Source organism: Dermacentor andersoni, chromosome 1 (genome assembly GCF_023375885.2).
Source record: "Dermacentor andersoni chromosome 1, qqDerAnde1_hic_scaffold, whole genome shotgun sequence".
NCBI lineage: Eukaryota > Metazoa > Arthropoda > Arachnida > Ixodida > Ixodidae > Dermacentor > Dermacentor andersoni.
In genome coordinates, this window is record NC_092814.1 from 369,480,214 (window position 1) to 369,497,962 (window position 17,749).

Here is a 17,749-nt window from a genome sequence, read left to right on the forward strand (position 1 = left end):
TTTCTTTTATTCGACGCAATAGCTCTCGGGTTATCCAAGGTTTTCTTGCTTTCTTACATTTCTTAATTATCTTGATCGGAAACGCACGATCATATGCTCCAATAATTTTATCAAGAAATCCATCATAGAGGTCATTAGGATTAGTCTCTTGCATCAATGTACCCCAGTCTATCAACGATACAAGTTGTCGATAGTTATCAATACAACTCGACGTTATAGGCCTAACAGTAATGCTTGCAGCTATGGGTGTCACCCTATGCACCGAGCGTTTTGGAGCAAAACAATAAAGAGACATATGGTCACTGATAGCAGTAGTAAGTACACCAGCATTAATATCGCTTTTATCGAGATTTGTGAGGCATAAGTCAATCAGAGTCTCAGAAGTGGCCGTTATGCGTGTGGGAACATCAATAACATTCGAAAAACCATTTAACGTTATAATATCGACAAATTCTGTAACTAAATCCGTTTGGTTCAAAATGTTTATATTGAAATCCCCTAAAATAATTACTGCCGATGTGAAAGATGAACAATACTCCAACATTGGTTCAAAAAAGCGGTAAAACCCTTCTAAGGATCCAGAGGGCGGGCGGTAGATAACTCCAAGTGTGAATACGTTAGCTGTAATGAAAAGGGACTCAAAATCTGGATTAACAACAGAGTATTCGGGTATAACATTATATGAAAATTCCTTTTTGATGTAAAGGGCCACGCCACCACCCCTCCTGTTTTTTCTACATAGTGCCTCGCAATTGTAGCCATCGAGCTGTACGACATCCCAGTCACAAGTAAACCACGTTTCACTAAACGCCAGTACATCAAATTTGTAGTGTACAGAAGACAAAAAAGAGCGCAGCTCTTCCTCTTTGTTCCTTAAGCTCTGCGCATTTAAATGGTAATAAGAAAAAAAACTTGATTGCTTCTGTTGCACAGATACAACGTTGCGGAAAGATGCGATATCATGATAACGGCAGGAATCCTTTGCGACGGGCATTGGAAATCGCTATCGCATTTAAAGAACAAAGGCTTAACCACCTATACCATTTTGTCGAGGTCATGTTCGTTACGGATACGAATGACGCCATCGCCCTCGTCCTTACGGACAAGCACATGCATATTCTTTTGCCACACAAAACGGTAGCATTTTTCTTCAGCCTTCTTTCGCGCAAGCCACAGGAGATGTTTGTTGAAAGCAGTCATGTTTTCAAAGATACGCATGTTAGGCTTTTTTAACTTAAGGACAGAGCGGCTCTGTAACCACGCTTCCTTAAGGGTGGTTGAACGAAACCGAACAATTACAACAGATTCTTTGCCGGGCCGTGCTGGCAGTCGGTGAAGGGCGTCAACGTCAGAGCTCGTTATCTCGGGCAGTTCCAGTGTTCGGGCCAGGTCGTTAATCTTTTCGAGCAAGTTTTCATTCTCAGTTTTTACAATACCGTGAATTTCAACGTTCAGGCGTCGGCTGTACTGCTCCAGGTCATTCAGTTGATGCTTCATTTGCTCAACTACTGGCGAGGTACCCGATTCAATGCGTTCTACCCGCTTCTTCAGGGAAGTAACATCCTTCTCTTGTTTGTTAACTTTGTCCATTATTTGGTCGTACTTTTCAGAGATAAGAGCGAGTGATGATTCAATGCCGGTAACTTTCGTGACCAGTTCAGGAAGGGCGTCTACTTTTGCGACAAGCGGAAGGAGCATGGAAAACTTATCGTTAAGCTCAGTTAGTTTGCGCTCAATGTTGGAGGCGTTTGATTCACCAGGGACACATGCGCTTCTACTACTAGCCACTACACAGGTTGCACAGTTCCAAGTAGCCTTCAAAGAGTCCTTTTGTTTGCGGAATTTAGAGGCGCTAAGGCCAGAGCAATCTCCAATGTGGTAAGGGTAATCACAGGAAGCACACGTTATGAACAAATCACCCTCAGACACTTGGCCATGACACTTTAGGCACTCGATCAAGCTTTCCTTAGACATCGCAGAGAAAACGGCAGCGGCAGCAGCAGCAGCAGCAACGGTAGCACAAGAAATAACTTATAGTACAGAAAGGCCGAAAAGCAACCAACCTGCAAAGTAGTTGGGCAAAAAAAAATTAGGCAACGTTGAAGCGTGCGCCCGTTGCCGCTGCTGCGTGAGAAATGTCAGAGCCTCCGGTGGTCCGTTCCTTTATATGCTTCCAGCGTCCGTCGTCGATGCTGTCGGCGCCATGCAACTTTCGCCGAGCCAGTAGCTTGTTATCCGGACCGTAGGTCAGGTGACGGTGATAGCGGATGCTTCTGCAAAGTAGTTGGGCAAAAAAAATTAGGCAACGTTGAAGCGTGCGCCCGTTGCCGCTGCTGCGTGAGAAATGCCAGAGCCTCCGGTGGTCCGTTCCTTTATATGCTTCCAGCGTCCGTCGTCGATGTTGTCGGCGCCATGCAACTTTCGCCGAGCCAGTAGCTTGTTATCCGGACCGTAGGTCAGGTGACGGTGATAGCGGATGCTTCTGCAAAGTAGTTGGGCAAAAAAAATTAGGCAACGTTGAAGCGTGCGCCCGTGCACAGAAGCTGTGCACGGGATGCAATTGGTCTTGTGGGCTTCTTTAGTCTTGCAACAACTTGACGAATGCGGTTATTCTCATCACGGTATCGCTGCAGCCTCTTCAAAGAACGAGGAGTCAACACCTTCCGGATCCTGGCCCTAACTCTAGGTGTTCCTGGAAAATTACATGAAACAGCATTAGTAATGGAAAATCTATATGCAGGAGGTTTCAAACCATATTTTTAAGTGAAGTTTTTATGAAACAGTTAATTAAATTTTGTGCAACAACATGCACACATCTGCTGTAACATTTATATTTATGCACCACAAAGGTTACAAGCTTATTCTGACGCAATTTTTATCTTTATGCACTATGCACTTCATAAGTTATGCCGAAATGGAAACACCAAACAAGCATTTTTCAAAAATCTATTTTGGTGTTTGCACGCCATGAGCATGAAGGCAATGGGTGATGCTGATAAAGACTGTACCTCTTCTGTCACAATGGTACATGCCCATTTTAGAAGGTTGACCAAAATTGGGTATGCACCCAGTAACACAAACCAAAACATTACATTAAAAGAAAATCAAGTAAATTAAAGAATCTATTGGATATAATCTGCTATTTCATTAACAGGTTGGATCTACAACATTAAATAAATATGTTGCGTGTAGGCATTTGGTTTTGTTGCACAGAACCAAAAGGCTTTAACTGGCACTACTTTGTCAGCAGCCACACGAAATGTAAGAGAAAAAGCAAACAAAGCTTCGTTTAAAAAAGAAAAGGGAGCATACCTTGTGCAGATGTGGCTGTTGCAGATGGCTGCTGTGCTCCCAGGGAGGCTTGATCTTGGGGCGTTGATGGTTGCAAATCCATTTCAGAGTGCACTGGAAGAGAGCAGTGCATCTCATTGCACAAACGCTCGAGCAGGCACACAGGCATCAATTTTCATTCTTAGGAAGCACCAACTTACCGGTCTCGAAGTTTGAAACCGACAAGTCTGGAGCCAAGTCGGGGAATGCTTGGCACTCTAAAAAAAGACAGCAACACATTCAGTTGCACATGTGCTTGAGAAGCAAGGCATCGCGTGGAATACACTGTTTCAAGCAAGAAGGGAATGAAACTTGCCATCCATGGCAATAGCTGCTGCAAGCCGTGATTTGTATGACTCCGATGTGGACATCTGGGTCCTGGCTTTTGGTGTGCCTGGAATTGATTGGTTGAACTGTGTTACGAATGTTCTAAGTAACTGGCAAAAAAAAAACCTACTGTGTGTGGGCGCAGGTGCTACAAGTGACTGACACATTTGGAGAGGCTTGAGGACTCCGATATGCTTGCAATTCTGATGGGAAGCCTAGCATTAAGGTATCCACTAAATGAAAAGAACATGTTTTATGTTGACACATTGTACACAAAGGATGATTTTGCTACTCAGTGCTCTGCATTCTATCACCAAAATAAAAATTCCTCAAGCATACCATCCACAGCAATGTCACTAAGACCTGTTGTCACAGAGAGGTCTGGTTGTGCAGGGCTACCTAAATGAAGGAAAGTACAGCATTTGATTACACAACTGTTCGTGTGGGAGCATAGATATCCCAGTAGTAAAGGAATTGCATGAAAAATATTGTTTGAGGCAGCACAGACTTACTATCTGCGACAGTAGCAGCCTCGAGCCTTGATTTGAAGGAGCATGGTGTTCTAGTCTGGATAGTGGCCCTGTCTCGTTTTGGCGTGCCTTGAATTGACAGGTTAATAGAATTTATGAAGTCGTTTACGAAAACTGCAATACAACGCAGCTGTAATGACAAACATGCTGTCCATGGCTTTGGTCAACAATGCATCTGGGTAGGCTTAAAGGCGTGATTACGTGGGCAGCACTGTGGGGCATCGTGTGCATGCTTGTGTATCACATGGAATATGCACAAATTGCAGAGCTTTGGTAAAACCGTTGCTTACAATCATTAAACTAAATTAATTGTGCCTTCATCTAGCTGTAGCTGTCTTAAGTGGGTGTACAAAAATATTTTTGAAGCATAAGTTTATAGGACTCCAGTGTATTGCATTAATTCACTTTATGAAAGATTTCCTTACCCTGGTTAGCTCTGCGAGTCCCCAATGGTGCTGGTTTGGCAAAGTCTTGGAATTGGGGCAATCCTAAAAACAACAGTGCACTAAGTACTTAGAGGAAACACAATTAGGCTGCAACAACCTGAAAACTACTGCCTTACCTAATGCAGGCTTTGGTTGGCTGTATGTATGGTCACCATGCACAGGAGGTAGCGACAGTCCTGCATATAAAACAAATTAGCATAAATTAAAATTGACCATGCCGCATAGCAGTGACAGCGTAGCATATTGCAATGAACAGTGACATACCGGTGGGCAACAAAGATGCTTCTAAGGCAGCAGCAGCTGCTGCTGTCATGGACTCTGTGGACTGCTCTGAAGGGATTGCTGGAATGACTGCTAGAAACGTACAAAAAAAATTAGGTCCCATGCATGGTATACCACCCTAGTTTTACAGCCCAAAGCAGCAGGTCTTCATTGCATACAAAGGCGACCGCTTGAAGGGTAATGAGCCATGGTTCTGGAAAAGGTCTCATAAAAATAGTTAACACAGCACTGCACTTCATGATGAGCCACTTTCCATACCTTGGAAGCCGACAAATTGTTTTGGTGCTGTTACAGCTGCCAAACATTGCTGGTCTTCTGCATATCCAGCTAAATAAAGATTTAAATCATACCTTGAGGTGGTTGAGGCCCTTTGTAGAACACTGGAATTTGAAGTTTTCAAACCATGAAGCTCTTGCTTTCAAGTGAGCACCAATATAAAAAAAACTAGCAACAAAGCAAGAAAGGTCATATTACCTTCCGATACCAAATCCCTGAATGTAGGGTCATAAACAGGCACAGTAGGCACTGCAGTTGACTTAAGTCTTTTGCGCATTCCAAGTGATTCTGCTCCTGGTTTCAGGAACATCTCGGGAGTGAAGTGGCATTCACACAGCTTATGCTTTCTCAGTTGGTGTATGGAGACATCCTTTAGCTCTGGTACATTGGTGTAATCAATCCAAGCTGTTGCCCTGGAGACAAAAGACCATCCTGATTTTGCAAGGAGCTTAATGGAAAAAATAGCAGCAGGGTCGTGTTATTTTCATTCAGCGGTACCTTTACATTACTAAACTAATTAGGAAGTTTTTAACAATGTGGTGCTAAAATGAAAGTGTAGTAAGCATTTTGGGTCGATGGAAGAGACACTGAACCTATCTGGGGGGGGGGGGGGGGGGAGGGGGGTGTTGTGAGGTGATGCAGACATCATTTGATTTCAACTCCATTACAGTTGAGATGCACAGGTAATTGTTTCAGCAGCACATTCATGCAGACAGCCAATGTGCGGTATACTTCGATGAAAATCTGAAGGCACACTAATCAATGCAGATTCTGAGACTTGCGCCAAGCGTTCATTATCCACCATAATATGCAATACCAGTTACAAATATAAATTTCTTAGTGTGCATGGAAGCCTTAAAAAATTTCATATCTCCCCACATGCTTTGGCAAGGCATTTGTACCAAAATTGTACTATTCTTGGATTTTTCAATTAGGGTAATGACATTATCGTATTAATAATTTGACAGTTTTTCCCCCGCTTCTTGTAAGCGCGGTGTCATTTGATGAGCGCGCTATTTCGACCGTTCACCAGTTTAACAATGTCCTGCGTGTTCGCGGTGCATACACGCGGGGGATAGGCCATGAATCTTGTGGCCGCTTACAAGTAAATATAAACGGGGAGAAATAAAACCGCAGCAGTTAAAACTGTCGAGCGTGCATCGTTTGAACATGCCGCTTTTGCCGGCGCACGCTATTGGTCGTTGAGATCGCCGAGCGCGCCGCGCTTGCGCGGCCGCGCTCGTTCGTCCGCTGTTTCCTGCTTCAATATACCGCGCGCTTGAAATATACAATTGTTTTAAATAAGAAAGGGAGGAAATTAATCAGCTGGCGTCAACCTCATCCCTCGTATTTCATGTGAGAATCCGTAGTGGTGGGACCGGTACAGATCGACCGAAACCCCGCTTAGAAGCAGTTTGGCATATAGCAGTGACGTCTCTTGGCTCATGTATTTTTTATTATACAGGGGTTATTCAGCGGCAGTTAAGTTTCAACATACTGAATTGCAAAGGAAAAGGAAAATAAGAATGCCGAGCGCAGTGACACCATGAATATTTAGGAGAGCAGGACGACTACCAATGTGCACTTCGATAAATATGAGAACGCAAACGTAGAAGTTGGATTACATAAAAATCAAATCACAAGAGAGTGACACTTACTTGGCGTCATTAGGGAACTTGAAGAAGGAAACTCCATCTCCAGTGGCGGAGGCATTCTGGCACCACCTCGCCGCACAACGGTCTCCTGGCATATTGAAGGAAAAAAAATCATACGTCGACGAAATCTAAACGGTCTCCTGGCATATTGAAAAAAAAATCATACGTCGACGAAATCTAAGCACTAAAACGAACTGGAATGACCGACAGATGGGCCGAGTGCCTGTATATATACGTTTTCCTCCACGTAAAACTATTTCTGTCGCACCTTGGCGCGATATAGTACAAATGCCCAAAAAGCTAAGAAAAAGAAACGCCCAGCAACGTCATGCTTATATTTTGCACTTTGTATTTCTTTTGGCTCTTAACTGAGTGCGACTGAACTCTTTCACCGAGGTCACCTATTCTCCATCTCATAATATTGTTCTGGGAACTTCTGGGAGCAACTTTCCCCTTTCCCATCTCGACCAGTGCACACTTTACTACAAAGTTTGCCACGCCGCAGCGCTGCGCCCTACCGAAGGTAAACGTTTCTTTACTCACACTGAGCCTTGAAATTGTCTTTTCGCTGGGAGGAAGCGCATTTCTCTCTTAGAAAGTTCGCAAAGCCGCTCAAGAAGTTCTAAGTACCGTACTTTCCGGACTATAGCCCGCGCCCGGTGTAGTCTGCGGAGAGCGATTGAGCTTAAGATAAAGAGTTGTTCCGAGATACTTCGCACACACAGCGCAGTCAGCAGCTGTAAACTTAAACTAAGGATACGTTTTTCCCCTATTTTATTAGTTTGTTTACAAGTGGTGAACAGTAAGCAAACAAGATTTTATTATCGGCGAATAAAAGCCCGAGTTCTTTAATATGCTTGCTGCATACAACTAGAAGTCGATTCTAAAAGCCGTCAAAATCACTCTCGCCGGGGCAGCAAGTCAAGCTCGTGTGATTCGACGAACGCAGCTCTTCATTATATCTTTGTCGCGTTCAGAATGTACTTGTGCGCGCTCGACTACAATTTCATGAAGGTTCTTTGTGTTTTATTTCATTTTGGGCATATAATAAACGCGTAGCGTATTTTACAATGAGGTGTTTTACGCGCGTGCTTTAATATCCAAGCACTGAAATGCAGTTTATGTGTCGTGAGCAGCATTCGCTTGCGTATTATTGTCACGGTGTTGATTATATTACGACGTATATACATGTTCGTGTGCAGCAACTATCATTGCGGAGCTGATGGCGCTATGTTAGCATAGGAAGAGTTTGCGGGCGCAGCCTGGCCTTGTTCCCTTCAAACGCGACTGAGTTGGCATTCTGGGAAATTCGTACCTTTAATGTTTTACACTCGTGAACACACGGTACACATCTCTGCGCTGAAGGAGAACGCGCCGATTCCAGTAAAAATACCAAACCACGATAATCACCGAGGTGGTTGCGCGCATGCGAGAGTGACCTTGGAGGGGAAGAGGCAGCAAAGGAAAAGCTTCATTGAGAACGAGTAGACACGAGCGACAAAAGCTTCTACGCCTCCTTGCTTTTATTCTCGTCGCGCCAGTGGGGGGACCGGCAGCCGTCGCCTACTGTAAATGGCGAAGCAGGAACTACTGGCGCCCGCCCAACCCTCCACATCAGTTGAAGGTGGTCACGCCGATTTCAGCCGAACGTGGGAAAGTTGGGGAATGCTCGGTATCTGTATCTCAAATACTTGCTGCCCAAGTATATTGTATCGCATCTTTGCCCAGCCCTGGTTTGAAGTGAGGCGTTTCCGTAATGAAATATTTTCCTCCCCTTGTCATAATGCTTGTCCCCAATAATCTGTGCACGCAATTCGAGCGGGTGATTCAACATTTTTAATGAAGAAATGTAGCATGACTGACAGTACAATAATTTAATATTTAATGACTACATAATTATGATGGGTATCTATAAGATGCACAGAGTGATTGTTATTCCACCTTGAATTGCTTCCTATGGAGTCTGCAGCACCTTGGCATAAAATTATGTAAATTTCACACATTTATAGACAGTATTTTTTATTTATTAGTCACCTGCATCGCTCCGTAGAGCATTACAGCAGGGAGGGTACAGACTTGAATAAATACATGAACAAATTATTTCAATGCGTGGAAAAAAGCATTTTCTGTGGTGTATGCAATGCTCGATGGCAAACTATTCCAATCTCGAACAGTTCTAACAAAAAAGGAATAACGGAAGGCGCCACCCCTACAAGAACATTCCCTGACCTTCAAACACTGGTCAAGTCGCTTAAATATGTAGTGTTGTGCCTGGATATATTATTCACGGTTTATACCTGTTTTAGAATAATAAATATCGTGGAAAAATTTTAATCTGATATGCCTTCTACCATCCTTCAGCTCTTGCCATTTAAGTTTGCTTGCTTTCTGTCATGCTAAGCTGCCGGCTATAGATACCAAGAACAAATCTAACTGCCCTATTCTGGATTTGTTTTAATTTGTTTATAAGCTCAGATGTGTGTGGGTCCCAACAAACACGTCCATATTCAAGTATTGAACGTACATGACTGAAATACAACTGCGTTTTTAAGTTACTCGGTAAATGACTAAAATTGCGCCGCAAGAATCCCAAAACTGATGCTGCCTTATTTCCAATACAGTTAACATGCTTGTTCCATCGTAAATCAGAAATAAAAAACACACGTAGATATTTAAATTCCTTGCTTACGTTTAGAGTTAAATCATGACCTCTATACCTATACGGATGATTATATCGTTGTCGTGTGAAGGTGACGTGAACAGTCATAATTATATTTAATTACATATCCCAACGCATACACCAGTCTGCTATAGTATGTAAGTCAACTTGCAGGATTTCTGAATCGGAAATGGCATCTACGACTCTATAAACAACACAATCAACGGCAAGCATCCTGAATGAAGACTGTATACCAGTTGAAATATCATACATAATAATCATCATCAGTCTGGCTACGCCCACTGCAGGGCAAAGGCCTCTCCCATACTTCTCCAACTACCCCGGTCATGTGCTAATTGTTGCCATGTTGTCCCTGCAACCTTCTTAATCTCATCCGCCCACCTTTCTGCCGCCCCATGCTATACGCTTCCCTTCCCTTGGAATCCAGTCCGTAACCCTTAATGACCATCGGTTATCATCCCTTCTCATCACATGTCCTGCCCATGCCCATTTCTTTTTCTTGATTTCAACCAAGATGTCATTAACTCGCGTTTGTTACATAACGAGGGTCTCCAATCCGGCAACATTGATGCCTTCAGGTAGCAAATGTGGGTTTATTGACCAGTTGCCTTCACCCAAAAAGATCACGGTCTCGTGACGCCTGCGGCAAAAAAGACGTTCCACGTCTGCCGCCAAGGTCAGTGAGTGGTGGCGCTGGCTAACACTCTCAGGGTTCTGCTAGGACACATAAATACCCAAGAAAGTGGATGGGGAAACAGCGCCGCGGTAGCTCAATTGGTAGAGCATCGCACGCGAAATGCGAATGTTGTGGGTTCGGTGCCCACCTGCGGCAAGCTGTTTTTTCATCCACTTTAATTTCCATTAATTTATCATTTCATCATTTCATTTATTAAGCACAAGTAATTTCCCCTATGTTGTCCTTGGTGTCAATGTTTGTTGGCTTCTTATGATATGACTAATAAAAATCGGGCCCCTCGGTTAACCCCCTTTCTTCTCGTTAAATAGAACTCCTCAGTCACTTGAACTATCTCATCATTAATAGATCATAATTCGTGACTGAAGGCGATATATTGTCACAATGTTATTGTACGGCGTGTAGAAATTCCACACACCTTCATCTTACATCTGGGTTGCGGCACGCCGACATCACACTTCGCAATATCATTCACGAACATGCGTGTATGACCAAGAAATGTTCGTGTGCAGCAACTATCATATAGAGGAACTGATGGCGCTATCTGAGTTAATTAGCATAGGAAGAGTCTGCGGACGCAGTCTGGCCTTGTTCCCTTCAAGGCCAGAGTTCCCTTCAAGGCTTCCGGTCTTATGAAGTAACTAGGCATAGTTGGCATTCTGGGAAATTCGTACCTTTAAAGTTTTACACTCGTGAACATACGGTACACATCTCTACGCTGAAGGGGAACGCGCCGATTCCAGTAAAAATACCAAACCACGATAATCGCCGAGGTGGTTGCGCGCATGCGAGAGTGACCTTGGAGAGGAAGAGGCAGCAAAGTAAAAGCTTCATTGAGAACGAGTAGACACGAGCGACAAAAGCTTCTACGCCTCCTTGCTTTTATTCTCGTCGCGCCAGTGGGGGGACCGGCAGCCGTCGCCTACTGTAAATGGCGAAGCAGGAACTACTGGCGCCCGCCCAGCCCTCCATACCAGTTGAAGGTGGTCACGCCGATTTCAGAGGAACGTGGAAACGTGGGAAAGTTGGGGAGTGTTCGGGGCAAGCTCAGGTGACAAAGTAAAACGAGGCATACTGGACAGTGTGGATATTTCTGGAATGTAGAGGCTGGGTTTTATGGCCCAGCTGATAAAGGTTAGGGCAGGCTTAGCTTGTAGTTTCCACTATGCAACTGCTAAAGTCCGATACTAGTCATTGAGCCGTGCCCCCACTTGGGAGGCAGAAACCAGAGTCCCCTTCCATCAACACTCACTCTATATAGTCCGATACAAGCCGAAAATTTTTTTTGATATAGTGTGGTAAGCTTCAGCGCGAAGTGCGCCTGTCCCAGGCATTTTTTCTACTTCGAGCACATATGCACCGTCCCTTCGCACTGCGACAGTGAAGGTGAATGACTCTCTCTCTCTCTCTCTCTCTCACACACACACACACACACACACACACACACACACACACACACACACACACACACACACACACACACACACACACACACACACACACACACACACACACACACACACACACACACACACACACACACACACACACACACACACACACACACACACACACACACACACACACACACACACACACACACACACACACACACACACACACACACACACACACACACACACACACACACACACACACACACACACACACACACACACACACACACACACACACACACACACACACACACACACACACACACACACACACACACACACACACACACACACACACACACACACACACACACACACACACACACACACACACACACACACACACACACACACACACACACACACACACACACACACACACACACACACACACACACACACACACACACACACACACACACACACACACACACACACACACACACACACACACACACACACACACACACACACACACACACACACACACACACACACACACACACACACACACACACACACACACACACACACACACACACACACACACACACACACACACACACACACACACACACACACACACACACACACAATTCTAGTTTTATACAACGCGGTCATTTAAAACTGTGCTACCATGTGCGTCTGCACTTATAATTATCCTAATCTTCGTATCAACTTAATAAGAGCAGCATTCCGGGCAAGTTGGTAATCCATTGCTTAAATGATATTGCGCGACATAAAAAAAACGACACGGACGTGAGAGAAGACTACACACCAAGCGCTTGGTGTGTAGTCTTCTCTCACGTCCATGTCGTTTTTTTATGTCGCGCAATATCATTTAAGCTCCGTATCAACGTCATGTAAGTCCGCATACAGGTATCTGTATCTGAACCATATGTGCCAGCTTAATGCATGTGCAGTGAAATTATGATAACCACTGCGTCTTATCAAACATGTATTGGTTTTGCAAATGCGCATTACAGCTGACGGAACGGCATACGGTAAGTGAAGCACAAGAGAACAAGGACAAAAGGAGGATACAACACTTGAAGAAGAAATGAAGAATTAGTAGGCGTACAGCAAACAAGCGATTACGGAGAACACGCAATGATGCATCGGGTGTTCTGTGACATCGGTTTGCGCACTTACGGTGTTATGGAGACGAACGGCATAACGTACCTTCAAGCGTACTCCCTCAACCTCCGCCGCATTCATTATGATAATCAACGCCTAAACAAAGTGAGGCAGTATTTTTTGCCAAGAGTAGACCTCTTTATAGAAGGTCTATGTAATGACTCGCAGACGAAACCAGCATGCTTTTCGAAAATGTTTTACCGCCGTGGTATTCGAACGCCAACGGCCAGGAAACACATCGATACCAATAGGCTGTCGGCTGTCGGTGGTTAATCAAGTACAAAAACCTTGACGTTATGACTAAAAAGCAGCTTCAACAATCAAATTTAAAAAAAATCAACTGCGTATTTGCCTGAGGTAAAAAAACATCGTTAGACACCTCGATTGTTCATGTCAATGGTTTGTGTAAAGTAAAACATTTAGCATGTTCAACGCCCCTAGCAGAGAAAGCACAAATTAATGTATGCGACCAACTTACGGTAGCTCCACTTGCGCGCTTACGCTGAAACGCGCCTCGATTGATCTTTCGCCCTCTGTGGCCATTTGTTGAACTTGAGAGTGTGCGGGGCCTGACGCAACTATGCCCGGCTCGCCCGTCCGCGCGGCATGCTGCCTGGCATCACGAATCACGTGGCTGCCTTGGTCACATGATGTGACGACGGTATCGCCACCTTGCGCGAGGATGGATCGCGTTGATGGGTTGTTGAATAGTGTACAAGCAGCTAAAGAGGCTGACGCGCCGTGGTGTGGCGCCTTGGTGTGCGCGTCTTGCGTGTCGTGCGCATTGCGCTTTTGTAGTTCTCGACCCGTGAATCGTTGCGCAGAGCCACACGCCGTGCGCTCTTCTATTGTACTTTAGCCACTCCATCTGCAGCAAAAGTGGCGAGCTGGAAGTTGCCACTGGGCGTTCCGCAAGGCCTTTCAGTTTCCTCTCTCTTTTCGGACGCTTTCCGCTTTCAGTGCCGCGTCATTGTGGTTACAGCATGTTAAAAAACAATCGCCGCTTCATATAGGTGCGATCACACCACACTCTGCGCCCAAGCATGGCGAGCCTATAACGACGAGTTTCAGAAATTAAAGCGAATAGCTTTCTGCCTCCTCTCCGTCGGATGTTTTCGTTGTTCAGTCGTCGGTGGTCGGTCGTCGAAATGTTGATCTGCAAGGAAAACGCTCGCGCGCTCGTTCGTTCGCTCTCACGCTAACTGTATTTTGCTCTCTCTCTCGCTCGCTTTCTCTAGCGTTCTTTTGTTCGCTCGCTCGTTGGGACTAATCGCTTGCATTAAGAATCATCGACGACGGTTTCTGCAAATTTTTTCTTTATGTACATTGTGCTCACAGTATAGAATTCGTTGCCACACTTCCTACGAAGCACCGTTACCAGAAACGACTGTAGCGATGTGACCCTCCCTTGGCACCAAAAGCGATGTTCGCTTATTAACTCGATACTTTTATTTATGCTGCATGTGACTTGCATGATTTAGCACTCTCGAGCCAAGTTTCAAGCTGTTCATGGGTCTCACGGGGAAGCGCGTTGTTTGACGAACAATGTACGCTTACTGTATTGCATATGCATAAGATAGCACCTAAAATTTCATATGGAGTTAAACACACACATACACACATTATATATATACATATATATATAGATATATATATATATCCAAGTGCTCGGACTGTTTATGTTAAAACCGTAGTTTTCATTATTCAGACGACTGGGCACGAAATGTTACCATTATACGCACGAAAACTGTACAGCACTCGTGCCTCAGCAGTAAAAATGCATTGCCCCGTTCAGCGGTAAGGTATTCACATCACTGCATTGTGAATAAGAGGAAACACGCCAAAGCTGCTTTGTCCAGCGGCAATTTTGAAGCATTTACATGCGACGTTGCTCATTTTCCAGGAGCTCGTTGTCACATTTAGTGATGACACCTTTGATATGCCAAACACACTGGAAGGAACCGGGTAGTCATACAGATCTTTCTTCCTGTTGAAGGCTCGGCCGGCTACTATTGCCGTAAGGGCGGCTTCGATGTTTCTGTACTCGCGCTCCACTTCCTCCTGGCGCAAAACACTTCCCCTTGGGATGCCACGTTCATTTGCAATCCTTCGTCGTTTCTGACTTGAGGTTAACACCACAAAAGAATTTCTTTTTCTTGCCGCACTCATTCTGACGTAGGTCGAATAGAGGAGCAATTGACACGACGAGTGGTGTTTGACAAGCGAGGAATTATCCCACCAAAAACGGCGCTGTCGAAAACGTACCCGGTACGCTTGATAACTAAACAGATAGAGCGAGTTATGTGAAGTCGTTTTCAAAACGTATTCACCCCTCATTTTTAAGGTGTCTTGTTTGGAACGTCTTTGATGCGTCAATTTTGGTCAAAAATCCGTTTCAGACGTTGAATCCGTTAATACGACGTTTTCAAGACTTTTGTGTGCTACCTGGGAAGTGACTTGTATCTAGCTAACCGCGACCAGGTTCTTGATGAACTCCTCAAAAATGACACCGATGTCGCGAAAGTGTTCAGATTCGTTGACGATTTTCTAATGATTTTAAATAAGAAATCAGACAATTTGACTCGCTGGTTTCAAAAACCGTAACCTCATTCACTAAAGTGTTGTCCCCTTTGTCTTTGACACATGAAGTCCCCATAGGCAATTTCATAAGGTTTTTAGACTTGGGATTGTACTTTTATCCACAAATGACATGCTCGAGTTATCAGCCGAGAGGCAATAAGCCAGTCCTACCATTTCATTCCGCTTTCAAAACTTGTAAAACGCGCAGTAGTAACATTGTGTTTCAACAATTCTCTGACGAAGTCGTGTGACCACAGAATGGAAGCCAGTTTCAAAGAGCAGGCCAAGCGCCTGGCAGATTCTGGTTACCCGATCCGTATGCTAACTTCTGTCGCGGAGGGCTTAAGCAAGAAGTGCAAAAACGCGTCGAATGCAAGCAGTGCCAATGCTAGAGCAAAGAAAGTTCCTGAGCGTCTACAGAAGCAAAGCAAACTGGTTAACACAGAGAATAACAAAAGGCACGCATGTTCTACCCAACATCGCAAACAATTTGTAACCTGTACTCATAACGTTGTCTATGCCATCCCACTTTCATGCGGAAGAACGTATATTGGTCAAACCGGCAGATGCATCAACGAGAGATTAAAAGAGCATCAATATAACGTCACTAAAGTAATCTCAGGTCATTTGGGTATTCACTGCCGAGATTGTTCCTGCAAACTCATGTTTGAAAGCACTTCCATTCTGTACAAGGCTCATAGCAGGATGGCGAGGGAGATTGTAGAGGCCTACAAGATTCCAAAATTTGAGCAAAAGTGCGTAAGCAAGCCTTCGGTGTCACTATCGGAAAAGGAGATACGATTCCTCGGTTTTTCTTTATAAACATTGTAGTACATGTTTTTCCCTTGCCTTGCACACGTGTTCGGTTCAACGAAATGCACCACTCAATGTTCTTTTTTGCTGTTACGTTTGTTTCCGCTCGCACGGCATATATTTATCGATGCGTGCGAAAATAAAATCTATAGTTGAAAGTAAAGCACTGTGTCTGTGTATCTGTTTCTTTCTACGTCCTCGTCCAGTCGCGCTTATACACTCTACCATGGTAAGCATGAAACTTCGTTTCTGAGTTGGCCGGATACAAACGATGTTTAAATAATGCTAGTTTCTTAATGCCTTCTTGGTTATATATTGTATGTGTGTATGTCAAGTTATATCTGTGTTTAAGTACACGGCCAGGTACTTGAAACTTTGAACTCTCTCTATATTTGTGTTGTTTATTGTGTGAACGTTTAGAGGAGTATTAGTAAGTGTAGAAATTCTAATAAGCCTTTTTTTTCTACGTTTATCTCCATATGCCAGACCTTGCACCACTGGCTGTGTTTCACTAGATCTGTTTGTAAGCTAGTCACATCCTTGAGAGTTAATATCTGCTTGTAAATGACGCAGTCTTCAGCAAAAAGTCTCATTTGAGAACCTATGGTATCCTTCATATCACCAATATAAATGAGAAAACACAATCGCCCCAGAACTGACCCTTGTGGCACTCCTGAGATGACATGCATAGTTCCATATGTATGTTCCTTAAGAAGTCCTTGATATGAATTAGTTAAGAATTCGGCAATCCAACGGAGTGTACTAAAATCTAACCCTATGTTATCCAGCTTCTTGGTCAATTGGTTATGCGCAACACGATCAAAAGCTTTTCTAAAATCAATGAATATTGCGTCTATTTATATTTACTCATGTATGTAGTCGTGAAGCTCAGCAACTAGTTCGAACAATTGTGTTTGACAACATCTTTTGTGCCTGAAGCCATGATGACAGTCTGAAGCAAAGTTTTTTGTATTTAAATGAGTTATAATGTGTAAAAATGTGTTCTAAAAGTTTGCTGCAAATACAGATCAGTGATATTGGTTAGTAATTTTTAGGACTTGTGCTATTGCCGGATTTGAATATGGGATTACCATGTGCCATTTTGCAGTCATCGGTAATGCTCCTCCGTTATGAGGACTGTTGGAAGTTGAGCGACACTAAAATGAATGAAATGTGCGCTGTCATTTTCAGAGATTTAGTGTTGATCCCGTCAGGACCAGCGATTGAATTAAGTGGCAACCTCTCAATAGCATGAGCTACGCCTGGTGCTCTTATGGTTACAGCCTTTGTAGAAAAGAACTCATTGAAGTATTCCAGAGTGTCATAGTTCCGCTAATTTAAATGTTTGCCAGACTCGTAAAATAACAGCACGAGACACGGATTTGAAATTGCGTACAAACAGAGAAAAGTTTAAACATAATGCGTTGCGAAACTTTCACTTTCCTGCTTTAAATGCAAGTGTTGCAGATGAGTACTAAATCCCCGTTTTCCATGTGTTCTCATGAATCATACGACATTCGTACTTTGTTTCTCCGGTGTTCA

At 44.0% G+C, this 17,749-nt stretch overlaps 2 protein-coding genes across 2 annotated transcripts; both read right to left on the minus strand.

Annotated features, from left to right (window-relative positions):
- Window positions 1-2,478: 2,478 nt before the first annotated feature.
- On the minus strand, window positions 2,479-3,590 carry LOC129381186 (uncharacterized). The gene is made up of 3 exons (XM_055063846.2): window positions 3,492-3,590; window positions 3,313-3,405; window positions 2,479-2,692 (listed from the first exon to the last, which is right to left on the minus strand). Exons 1-3 carry the CDS (start codon window positions 3,568-3,570, stop codon window positions 2,508-2,510), a joined length of 357 nt encoding a protein of 118 aa, XP_054919821.2. The 5' UTR covers window positions 3,571-3,590; the 3' UTR covers window positions 2,479-2,507.
- A 30-nt stretch (window positions 3,591-3,620) lies between these two features.
- Window positions 3,621-5,607, minus strand: LOC129381255 (uncharacterized). The gene is made up of 7 exons (XM_072289786.1): window positions 5,390-5,607; window positions 4,898-5,295; window positions 4,750-4,809; window positions 4,613-4,675; window positions 4,170-4,256; window positions 3,997-4,056; window positions 3,621-3,724 (listed from the first exon to the last, which is right to left on the minus strand). The coding sequence occupies exons 2-7, from the start codon at window positions 5,016-5,018 to the stop codon at window positions 3,621-3,623; spliced, it is 495 nt and encodes a 164-aa protein (XP_072145887.1). The 5' UTR covers window positions 5,019-5,295; window positions 5,390-5,607.
- Window positions 5,608-17,749: the final 12,142 nt, after the last annotated feature.